At 35.8% G+C, this 12,850-nt stretch overlaps 2 protein-coding genes across 2 annotated transcripts; one reads left to right on the top strand and one right to left on the bottom strand.

Moving 5' to 3' along the window:
* Positions 1–289: 289 nt before the first annotated feature.
* LOC145791295 (uncharacterized) lies at positions 290–980 on the bottom strand. Its single transcript, XM_082871640.1, has 2 exons — positions 768–980; positions 290–577 (listed from the first exon to the last, which is right to left on the bottom strand). Exons 1-2 carry the CDS (start codon positions 978–980, stop codon positions 290–292), a joined length of 501 nt encoding a protein of 166 aa, XP_082727766.1.
* Positions 981–3,630: 2,650 nt separating this feature from the next.
* On the top strand, positions 3,631–12,199 carry LOC114322036 (putative receptor-like protein kinase At2g42960). The gene is made up of 8 exons (XM_028269297.2): positions 3,631–4,376; positions 4,907–5,581; positions 5,689–5,793; positions 5,908–6,030; positions 6,143–6,313; positions 6,547–6,676; positions 7,732–7,944; positions 11,817–12,199. Exons 2-8 carry the CDS (start codon positions 4,926–4,928, stop codon positions 11,946–11,948), a joined length of 1,530 nt encoding a protein of 509 aa, XP_028125098.1. The 5' UTR covers positions 3,631–4,376; positions 4,907–4,925; the 3' UTR covers positions 11,949–12,199.
* Positions 12,200–12,850: the final 651 nt, after the last annotated feature.

Below are 12,850 nucleotides of genomic sequence, written 5' to 3'. Positions count from 1 at the left end.
CGCTGTTAAAGGGTCATTATCGGCGGTTTTGTTAACGGTGGTAACGAAAACCGCCGTTAAAGATACATTAATGGCGGTATTAACGGCGGTAACGAAACCGCCATTAATAGTATCTTTAAACGGCGGAAACGAAACCGCTGTTAAAAAAACCGCCGTTAATGCCCTGTTTTGGCGTAGTGTGTCCGGGTTTCATTTACCAGGTCTTCCAGATGTGCCTTTAGGGATCTATACCCTTAAATTAGATGCCCATCCTCGTTGTGGTAGGCACAGTGTTTCCCCTGACTTCTTTCTATAAATTCACCGGGAATCCTCTCAGTGTCCTATAATAGGGTTGATTCCAGATTCTCTCCAAGACTTTGTAGACCGGAATTCGGAATACGGTTGTGACTGCTTGTGCAACCTTTAGTCCTGTTTCTTGTTTATTGTATCCACCATTACCTCGACCTTGCTTCGGCGAGCCGTTTCTCTTCTCTTGTTTTGATGCCTTTATCCCTGGCGTGTCCTCCTCGGCCCTGGCATACTTTTCTATCCTGGCCATAAGTTCCTTCATGTTTTTTGGTAGTGTCTTTGCCAGTGACTTTCAAAGCAGACAATCATCTTTCAGGCCGTTCTTAAAAGATATGACCGCCACCTCTTGGTTGCACCCTAGTATTCGGTTGAACACCTTATAATACCTTTTGGCATAGGCCTTAAGGCTTTCATCCTCGCCAATTCTTAGAGCCATCAGGGAGTCCACCCTCAATGGCTGTAGTTTGTTTGTCACAAACCTGGCCATGAATATCTCGGCCAGGCTTTCCTAGTTTTTCACAGTTCCTTTCTGCAACTTGTGATACCAGTCTGATGCGATTTTCCCCAAAGGATGAGGGGAGCACCTCGTAGAGCAACAGCTCGTTCTTAGTGTATAATGCCATTGAATTCAGGTACAAGCAGACGTGAAAGTTAGGGTCCGACTTACCGTCGTATATCTGGAATCTCCGCATATTAAACCTCTTCAGGGCTTCAAATTTATCCAATTTTATCGAGAACGGTGTTCTCCGCTTGACCGGAGAGGTTACCTTGGCATCTTGTCGCTTTCTCTGGAGGTAATCCCTCAAATTTTCCTTGGTTCGTCCAGGAGCTCAACTATCAACGAATTTCAGCCTTTTCGGTGCGCTACTCCCAGTATCGTTATGAGTCATCTTGGACTTCTCTCCATTAGTTGCATCGAAACAAAGTTTCTTCCCATGCACATGCCGATGTTCTTTAGGGTCATCTTCTTTGGTACGATGTGTCCCTTGAGAATCTCCCTTCATTGACTCTCCTCGCGCCGACCTCTCTTGAAGGCCGGTGAGAGTGTTCCTTGGTCCTCGTATACTAGGGGGCTGTAGGGACTGTTTTCTGCCCCCCCTTCTAGGCATTGTTCTTGGCCGCTGGAATCGACGTATCTTGTAACGGGAACGGTGGCTGCATGACGTTGTTCTGCATCATGAAATTGACGACCGATTGCAGGTCCGCCAATTTGTTCTCCATTCCCTTCATCTCGCCGACCCTCCGTAGACATCTATCCTTCCATACCTGAAGGTCGTCCTCGTTATAATACCCGCTTCGGTCTGACTTCTTTGGTACGTCGCCCTCCTTGTCGACGTCTTTCTCTCCGGGATTTTGATCTTGAGTTTCTTCATTGCAGTTATCCTCCTCCACGTTAGGGTCAATGTGCTTACCACTCCCAGTAGGGATGTCGCCCCCAACCTTATCTTTCTATCCGTCGTTGGACGTCTATTCTCTTTTCTTTCCCATAGACGGCGCCAAATTGTGTGTGCTGTTTTTTGACCACACTGCTAACTAGGTACTCAGTTGGAGAACACCGACAGAATAGATTGCGCCCAAACGACTTGTTACAGAAAAATGAGACTCCGGTGGTGGTTCTTCCACTCGGAGGCACTCCGACGATCAAGTTAATACTCAATTATCTCTCAAAGATAATGATTAGTGCTTAACTCACTAGTCAGAATACAAAAAGCGTACCTTAGACCCACGATGGTGCCTTACTTTTATAGCCAACACTGACCTGATCCCTGTAGCAGCCTAGCTTTAATGGACTCTAGCTCAATGCTTATCATGGACTCTCTAATAGATAAAGATAAACTTCTTAAGAGTTTTATCCTTATCCAGGCTAAAATCCTTTCCCATTCTAGGACTCTTATAACTTATCCGTTTATTTCGGACTCCGGTATCTCTGCAGATAACCTCGGCCTAGCCAAGATCATCTTCGCGCCATGACCAAGACACGTGGCACCTCGGTTGACACTTCGGTGCCACCTTAGCCATGTGTCGTTATTCAAAAATATGTCCCCACAAGAAGAATAGGATCTCGATCAAGAATTAGATCTAAGCCCAAATTTGAAAGTTTTCTCCATAGCAAGTTTGATGATGAAAACGAGAAGAGAGATAGTGGCTTAGCATGGTGACTAAAAAAATAAAAAAAAATAAAAAAATTATGGGAGAACCAACGGAGATGAGGGGAAAATTAAAAGCACCACACTCTCCCGAAAGAGCACTTGGGACTCTTGAATGGGTAAAAAATAGATTGAACTAAATTGATACAAGTGTGTCAAAAAATAGAAAGATTTTTGTGTAATTTTTATTTAAATTTAAATTTTATATAACTCGGAGATAAAAATGTTCTTTGAAAAGTGTCAATTTTTTTAGCAGTACCACTACATTATTTAATAAAATTCTAATGTATCCTTATACTATTTATTTTTTAGTAAAAAGAAAAAAAAAAGGAAAAGGGTTAACAGATCAAACAAAATTAATTACTCTTGACAGTTGTTTTTGAGAAATCTGCATATAACTATACTCGGTCAATTTTAATTTAAAGTTATGTTCTGAGAAATAAAAGCATAATGATAAAATATATATATATATATATATATATACATATTTAATTATCAACTTAACACCATTAATAATGAATATAAACACATCAACATACGATTCATTTTGGGTTGATTCTTAAAAATTATTTTTAGTTAAGTTTCCATTTGTTTTTATTAATTTTTTTTAATATTTTACTCACTTTTTAAATGCACTTAATATATATGAATTTAAAAAGTAAAAAAAATGAGTAAAAAATATAAAAAAAGTTCACTGAAAATAAACTAAAACCCAAATAAAAATTTATGTGCTTTTTTGTTCAGATTATAAATAATAATTAAAATATAAAAAAGTCATAAAAAATGAATTAAAACCATCTAAAAATAATTTTTCAAAAATCAAACCAAATAGAATTATGTTTTTCTTTTATAAATTGTAATTTGTTAAAAAAGAAATCTATTCCAATATTTTTTGGTTGCAGGTAAGCTGAATAAATTAATGGAGGAATTTTGGTAGTGAGTGACCGTCCAAAGCAGCTACCGGCCTAAAACTATTCCATTTCTGAATCTTCCTCCCTATGCTTCATTTATTTATTTATACCTCTTCACCATCACAATCATCAACTTATTTTTATTTGTTTAAGCAAGTTTGACCAACAAAACAAATTACAAAATTTACAGTTAAATAATCAAAACTATAGGACTAAACAGTTAAAAACTCAATAAACAATTTTCACAATTTTGTTTAGTACAATGTATATGACAAAAACAAAATAATTAGAAAAATTTTATTATACATTCCTCTATCATATGCATTAATAAGTTATATTATTTTTTCTTCAGTTATAACTAATTTTGTTTAGTTATAACTTTATTTTAATTATAACCCATGAAATTTTTAATTATGTCTCAAATATTATGTGATCATAAATTTTTTTTAATTATAACTTATAAAATATAAAATTATAATATTTTTTTAAAAAAAATTATAAACTACATACAACACACACTTTTAAAAATGTGCACAGGAGTCTTTCCTAATTAATTGGCAGTGAATTTCTGATAATCAGTCATCTTCACAAGAAATAAAATTCCCACAAAGAGTACCTTCCAATTCTAACTCTGTTTAGTGTGTGAGGCATTTTCTCATCACCTACCACTGATAACTCCATCTTTCCTTCTTATAATCCCCACCATTTTCTCTCTCTTTTGTGTCTCTGGGTTACAGGTTTTAGGAAGGGAAATGTGTTGTCTGAAAGCACCATCTCAGCTTAGATTCAGACTCACATTTTCCATCCTGAAAAAAACCCATATAGGAAATCCAACCAAATTGGCTATATAACTCATGTTCTGATGTGGGTTCATTTGGGTGTCTTGGGATGTGGTCTTGTTAGACATGAGTGTGTGTTTGGCCAGAGATCTAGGGTTAGTGTCTTCTTCATTGTCTGTGGAGAAGGTATGGTGATGAGTTTTCTGAGATCTGAGCTCTGAAGGTTGTTCTTCTCTGTCTTTATCTCAGAGGTAAGCAAATGAAGGACTTTCTATAAACAATGTCATGTTTTATGTTTTTCTTTTTTATAATTTTTTTTTTCCTAGATCATTTGCTAATTGTATCCAATGGAAAGCTCTTGTTTATATGGGATACTGAAAATGGTCATATGTTGTTGGATTCCCATTGTGTTTTCTGATCTCTTTATTCAGTGATTGAAATGCATTTCCTTTTTCTTTTCTCAATTTCCTTCTTGTTTTGATATTGTTGCTTATTGTATCCTCCTGTGCATTTATCTGGTCTCTGTGTGTTTTTCATGTTTTTTCCCTTTGTTTCCCCCCCTCCAATTTGCTGGCTTTGAAGGGGAATGGGAACTTCTCAACACCTTACTAGGGCCTCATGAATGAAAATTAGTCATTTGAAAGGAAATACAAAAAATTTCACCTTTTCTTGGAAAATAGAAAATATAGGGATCAATGAGAGAGAGAGAGAGAGAGAGAGAGAGAGAGAGAGGTTTTTCAGTACAAAGTTGCATTATCATCTTCCTTATCTAATTTTGTAGGTGTTTTGACATTCAAAAAATGGCCAATGATCTGAATGCTGAATTATCCAAACAAACAATCATTTTTGGTCTCAAAGTCTGGGAATTGATTGGGACCATTGTTGGGTTATTTATTATACTTATCCTCTGTGCATTAACCTTTCATCTTACTTCACGAAAGAAGTCGAGGAAAGCTGTAGACAAGATTCCCCTTAGCCACATTCCAACTGTTTCCAAGGAAATTAAAGAAGTACAAGTGGAGCAAGTGTCTAAGAATGAATTTGTTCCACGCGACGGGATTCTACTCACCATTCATGACAAATCCAGTGATAAAGGATCAGAAAAGGTTATGGTCCATCAAGGTATGGGGAAAACGAAGAACGGAGATAACAGTAGTCAGTCAGGCTCGTTTAATAATTTTGGTGGAGGGTCTCAATCTGGTGAAGAAGGAAACTCTGGCAACTATGGTGTGAATAAGCCTTCTTCACAGTCAATAGCTGCTCCTTCTCCTCTCGTTGGTCTGCCTGAATTCTCTCATTTGGGTTGGGGTCACTGGTTTACATTAAGGGATCTTGAACATGCAACAAACCGATTTTCAAAGGACAATTTTCTTGGTGAGGGTGGATATAGTGTTGTTTATCAGGGACGTTTGATTAATGGGACTCCAGTGGCAGTCAAAAAGCTTCTCAACAATCTGTATGTTTGAAAATTGTATCTTTTTGATTTGTGACTCTTCGGTCTTGTATTCGTTATGGTTCTTGTTAGTTCGTCTGCAGTTGAATGTTTAAAAATTGTCTTTTCAGGGGCCAAGCAGAGAAGGAATTTAGAGTGGAAGTTGAAGCTATTGGTCATGTGCGCCATAAAAATTTGGTTAGACTTTTGGGGTATTGCGTTGAAGGAACTCATAGGTAGCACCATTCTTATTTTCAGTATGTTAGAAGTCTTGATTATGTTTCTAGATTCTTTTACTAATTGCAAGATATAAGAAACAACACTTATTTCACATAATTTAAACATTTCAGGTTGTTAGTTTATGAGTATGTCAACAATGGCAATTTGGAACAATGGCTTCATGGAGCTATGCGCCAGCATGGAAATCTTACTTGGGAGGCTAGGATGAAGATTCTCCTTGGCACGGCTAAGGCGTAAGTTAATTCTCTGTAACACCCCCCACACACCCACCCCCACCCCCCGGCCTCCTTTTTTATTTTTTATTTTTTAAATTGTAGATCTCATTATATGTTGGATTTCTTGCAGTCTTGCCTACTTGCACGAAGCTATTGAGCCAAAAGTGGTGCACAGAGACATTAAGTCGAGCAATATATTGATTGATGACGACTTCAGCGCCAAGGTTTCTGATTTTGGCCTGGCCAAGCTACTTGGTGCTGGAAAAAGTCACATCACAACTAGGGTTATGGGAACCTTTGGGTTAGTATTCTATTATTATTCGGTGTAGTGTATGCTGAGCTGCAAATCTTACTTAAGTCGTCTTTGTTTTTTATACTTTGTTTGCTCTGGTTCGGTTCCTTTTTTCTTTTTTTCTTTTTCATTTTTTAATGTTCTAATTGGTTGAATTGTGAATATTGATTGTAAGTTAGACTGATGTGGAAGAAGCACTGCTATATTTCAATATGCATTTTCTTTCCTTCAAAATTATGCAGATATGTAGCTCCTGAATATGCAAATACTGGCCTTTTGAATGAAAAGAGTGATGTCTATAGCTTTGGGGTTGTGCTTCTGGAAGCAATTACAGGACGAGATCCAGTGGATTATGGTCGTCCTGCCCAAGAGGTAAATTAATTATTATAATTTAATACATGAATCCTTTTAATTGCTGTAAAAGATATCACACAATTAGAAAAATGTTTGTAGGTGCTAAGACAATTTGGATATGGTGTAAAAATTACTAGAAACAATCATATCATCCATCTGCCATTTGAATTCAACGCGATTAAAATTTAGAACAATCCAGGTTGTACTTGATGATTTGATCCTTTGCTTCACGTTATTTATTGACTATCCTATTCACTTTACAGCTCTTTGAATTTGAACCATCACTCTGAAAAGGAAAAGGGAGGAGGTTTTCTTTTTCTTTTACGTTCTTGTAGCATTAAAATTGAGTTTCTTACACTTGTGTCCTTTATAAAAAGATATATAAAATTAAGGACATACATGAATCTTGTTTATATTTCTCCACCATCCTTTTTTCACTGGTTACTCCATTAATGGAATAGAATATATGTGATGTCTGTGTAGCCATCAACATGTCCGCAAGTTTCAAGGCTTCTCATCTGCAATTTCTTTATTTTTGCTAATTAGCATTTAAATAGCGTCATTAATGTGATTCATAGACTAGTATCTTACTATTACTTCTTTTTACAACTCAAACTCTCTGCCATTTGACTAGTTACTCACTTCCCAGATTAAAATACCTGCAATGTTTAAGATTTAAGCTCCCATATTTTTATACTTTCAAGATGTGGATATATCTGCTTTTATACATTCTGTCAAGAAGTTTTTATGCATTGATTCATTTCATATGGCCCATTGGCTCCATATCCTCATTAGTTATCCGACATATGCAATTGATGGATCTATTTGTTTCCACTCCAATTGCAGTTTCTCTTTGGATCATTTATGGGCTCCTAGGCAGGTCTCGGTTTAGTATCTAATGGAACTTTGTTGCAGTACTTGTACTGTTATTATCTTCAGAAGCTTCATTTCTTTCGTTAAATACTCCTACTAAAAGCCCCATGTTTTCTATTGGTGTCCTCGCATTGGATAGTAATCTTTAAGCATTCATAGTTTGGTCATCTCATTGAACATAAACCATATAATGTATGCAGGTAAATCTGGTTGATTGGCTGAAAATGATGGTTGGAAGCAGGCGCTCAGAGGAAGTGGTGGACCCAAACATTGAAACCAGGCCATCAACGAGAGCTCTTAAACGAGCACTTCTGACTGCTTTGAGATGTGTTGACCCAGATTCTGACAAGAGACCCAAGATGAGCCAAGTTGTTCGTATGCTTGAATCAGAGGAATATCCCATACCAAGAGAGGTCAGTTTCTGAATTATATTTGTATAGCACTCACAGTTCTTTTTGAAGTTATAAAATAAGAAAATGACTGCTCATACAAATTCACTTGAATTAGTTTTATATTTTGTATTGATATAGTATCTTGTTTTGTCATTCATACATTTCATTCTTATCGGCTTGCTACTTTTGTGGGTATAATGATCTTTCCACCCTATCTAAGCTCTAAACTGCCCTAGCAAAACATCAACCACAACGATGTAAGAACCCATTCAAGCTCCTCCAATTTATGTGTGACCCCCTTTTCCGTCCCTCCATCTTTGTGGGTTATCAACCATACTAATTTTGTTGTTAGTACCCTCTTCTATCTCTCCCTTTCAGAATTGTAAATGGCTATTCTGGGCCACATTTTGCAACCCATCTCCTCTATCTTCTTGTTTTATTGAAATTGCATCTCAAGTATTTTTCCTTTCTTTTGACCATCTTAAATATTTTTGACACAAGTATCTTCCACTGTTTGAAATTAGCCTCCCCCCCCCCCCCCCCAAGTTTTGGATCATCCATAGGGGAAATCGATGTTGACACATCACATACGTTTGGCCCCATCCTCTATAACGACAAAAAAGAACATGGGATAATGCCCAACTACAAGGGCAGGCCTCATCCTCAATAATGACAAAAATGAATGAAATGGGATAATGCCCAACTATAAGGGCCATAGATTATATGTCCTGGATTATACATTTTTTGTTCTTCATTTTGGTATTCTCTGTATGATATGCAGGGAAGGGTGATGGAATGAACATTCACACAGAAAATCACGAACAAAATAAACAAGAGATATTCTCTCTCAAAATTGAATTGTTAATCAAAAACTTATTTTCCCTAGGGCTTACTTAGGTATTTTTACTAAAATAATTCTTGCTAATCAAGAATATCTAAAAAAAAAGGTACTAATTCTTGAAAAACAAGAAATCCATAAAATAGAAAAATTAAATCAAACAATTTAGGAATCCTAATAATTCTAGGATATTTGAAATTAAATTAAACCAAAATATTCCTAATCAACTATTAATTAAAAATGAAAATATATAATATTCCTAAATCTCGTCTGCATCACTCTATCGTGTTGTTCAGTCTTTTCTTTGATCATATATGGTTTGCTTATCCTTCTCCAAGGGATCCATCTTGGACTCGATGTTTATTTCTTCTACTTCTACTGATCTTTGTCATTTGAACGGTACCATCAGCCATGCAAGGCACTAATGTGTGCTGTGTTGTGACTTATAGCTTGCTCTGCTGTACTTGTACCTAAGGTGTACATTTGTTTAAGATTCACAAAGGCATTGTTATTGTTGGAAATCTATTGCAAGTGGTTAGATGCTGTTGCCTTAAAAAAAATGGTTCATTGGTTGGTCATGGTTAACTAACTGAAATTATAGTCTTTCACATTTTTTTCGCTTTTTCTTTCAAGGATAGAATCGTTTGATAGCTACAGTAACGTTGACATAAATTGCAAGAGCAGTGTGTTTCCCTCACATCCCTCAACCCACATATCACACAGAGTCGAGGTACATGAGTGGCTAGTATCATTGCTACCAAAGGCCTGACTGAATTGAAGTGTTATGTGCTTGTAAATTTTTATCATGTTCAACATAATTAGCACGGTTGATTCATTCATTGATAAGAGCAAGCGTCTATTGTTCGTATTCTATTTCATGATACAAAAAGTCACTCTTTTTCTTGGCCAAACACAAGGCCATTCTAACACATACTTTTTATGGCCTCGCTCACAAGATTGTACATGAAGTCTCTAACCACAAAATATATGATGCCTTCATGTGGCACATGAGCATGACTCCAGTCGTCATCCTCATCTTATGTACACATACATAAAGTTGGATCCTCAACTGAGGCTCCATTCCCTAAAAGTGGAAAGACTACGGTTTGAGGTACACTAATTGATGTGGACATAAAAGGTATTGGATGAAGAAGGAATCAAACACTTTTGGAAATTTAGATTTTTAGGAATTATATCAATACTTGAATATTAGGTAGGATTTAATTATTTGGATTATTTTAATTAGTAGGTATGATTTAATTATTTGGAGTGTTTTAAATTCTTGGAAACTATTAATTAGGGATTTTTTGGATGCCTATAAATAGGTCACTATTATGTGTTAGGTTTTGTCAGCTTTGAATGAATTGAAATTAGGAGAATTTATTTTTGTCAGTTTCAAGTCTGAGGGTTCCTGCATCACTAACCCAGTGAATGATAAGAATACTGAAGCATACAGTTGACCATGGATACACTCTTGAATAGAAATATAAGATGCTCATATCGAATGGCCAAATAGTATACATCATTTGAAATAGAACATATTTTAATAGTGTAAATTTGAGCATCTATTTATACTAGCATTTGCATCAAAGCGTACTCTTTTCAAATCGTATAACCATATAACAAAATCTGAAGCTTCTTATTATTACTTAAAAAGAGAACATATAGCATCATATCAAAGAGTACATCAGGAAACACTCATAATCTCATATAGCAAAATGGGCAAGCACGTACATAAGGGGCTTGTGGCTCCTTAACATAGTCATTATGTTTCATCTTCTTGGCTAAACAGGAGTACCCTTACATCATATCATACCTCATATACTTCCCATATCATGTACTAAACTTCCTACTTCATGAATCAAAACCACAAGTAATTGAGGACGTCTCTGCCCATCATGGTATACTGGTTTCCTTGGAGTACCCCATTGTAGGACTTAGCTAAATAGGTTTATTTTAAGTCCCCTGTTGTAGTACATCCCAAGGTTGGCTCATAGTAGCTTCATAATCTCATTTCAAACCATTGTATATCCATGACTTTTCAGAACATGCCAAATAATATAGTTGTTCAAACATACATAGATTCATAAAAATGAAGCATTGTATAAAACATACTTCAAATACTTACTCCAAGTACTCCCATTACTCACCTCAAGTCCTTGAGGCCTTTTGGTTCCTCTTAGATCAAGCAACTCTACGTAATAATTCATACACATTTAATCATGTAACAATAAGAGTGTGTATAACTCAATTTAGGCTTCATTGTTTTAGTTGAAGTCTTTCAAGTCCACGAGTCAATGTTGGTTCATTCTGTGGCCTCATTATAGGTCAATTGGTCTCATAAAAGTCCTCAAATGATTAGTTAAAAGCAATATTTTAAGAACTGGAATGGACTGGCCGATTCAACTGGTTGAACCGTTGACCAGTCTAGGTTCTGGTCCAAATGAACCACCGAACCCGTTTTAAACAGAAAATCAGCTTATTTTCATTAAATCAGCAGCACTTGAACCCTCCAAACATGGCCTAGTGATAAATTTCTTCATAACAAGAAGTTTTGCATTTTTCGAAATGCAACTTATGCACTCCAAATATATTTTAAAATATTTATAAGATGAATGCATTATACATCATGTGTACTTTAATATTCTACAATTCTTTGCATTCTTTAGAATTCAATTGACACATGAATAATATCTTGATGTTTAAATTATCAGGTATGTGACTTAATTTTAGTTAGTGCTATGCTTCTTTTTTTCATTTTCCCCCATTACCTTTGAATAACTATTCATATATTTCACATATAATAAATTTATATAATTAATGCGCCTCAATTATATTGTGTCCTGCACTTTTTGAAAATCAACATTTCGGTATGTACATGTCCGTGTCCCGTATCCATATCTGTGTTGCATACAATTCAATCAAGGAAATGTTCATGGCAGTTAATAGTGCTGGCATGTTGGTCTTTGCTAGTGACAGAATTTGAATAGACAGGAGAGAATGTTATTAACAGAATTTAAGTGTATCTAAATTGTATTTACTCTTAAAATCTTAGGATCGAAGGCACCGTAGAACTCAAGCAGGTAGCATGGAGACTGAGTCACAGAGGGAGAATTACGACACCGACAAGAGCGACAATCCAGACCCAAATCCAAGGTCAGAGAGTAGAAAAATCTACAAAAAATAACCAAACATGTCATTCTCTATCAGCACATTTATTTGAGAAATAGAGCTGGGGTTTTTGTCGAGGGAGGGGAGAGAAATATTTTGGTTGTCTTTGTTTTCTGTTTTTTCTGTGTTTTGTATTTAAAATAGATGGAGAGATGATTGTTTTTTCTTTGTTTTTGTTTTTTTTGGGTGTGTTTGTATGAAAGTGGTGATATTGTGTAAAAACCAAAACCATTTAACGGGGGTGTGTACAGGAGGTTCTTTTAGCTACCTTGCTTGTTGAAATGCTCTTTTTTCTATTTTTAAAAACCAAAAACCCGTCTGTGTATGTCATTCATTGCATGTTATGGAAGAATATATTGTTATTGTGATCAAGATCTCTAGAAAAAGTGTGGGTTGCTTCTTGTTCTTGGCTCACCCAATGGCTAAGGGCTGAACTCGAGAGCTCCAGGAGCCAGGGCCGGCCCTGAACATTCAGCAAATGCAGATTATGGGGGCTTACATATTTACATTTCAGTCAGAAAGATAAAATTAACTTAAAAAAAGTTATTACAAAAATTTATATTGATAAAATCTCAAATTTTTTTTTAAAAAATTGAGATATTAATTTGTGATTATGATTCAATTTTAAAGAATGAATAGCAATCAATTGTGATAAAAAAATCATGGGTCAAACTCACGAAATAATTCACTAAGAAAACAAAAGAATTAAACACGATAACTTTTAATTACCTAGCGAATTCATGTTTGAATTGCACCAAACTCAATGTGCCTCTTCTAGTCTTCACCTCAGAATTGCTTTGCCTAACATTGAATCTACAAAGCTGATGTCAAATTCACGATAACGAGTCACTCCAGAATCTATCAAAGTTTTAGGCCCCGAACACCTCTCTCATTTTCTGAATAGAAGACCAAAAATAA

This window comes from Camellia sinensis, chromosome 5, assembly GCF_055761805.1.
Source record: "Camellia sinensis isolate YWXY chromosome 5, ASM5576180v1, whole genome shotgun sequence".
In the NCBI taxonomy this organism is placed as follows: domain Eukaryota; kingdom Viridiplantae; phylum Streptophyta; class Magnoliopsida; order Ericales; family Theaceae; genus Camellia; species Camellia sinensis.
This window is presented reverse-complemented; position numbering and strand designations above follow the sequence as displayed.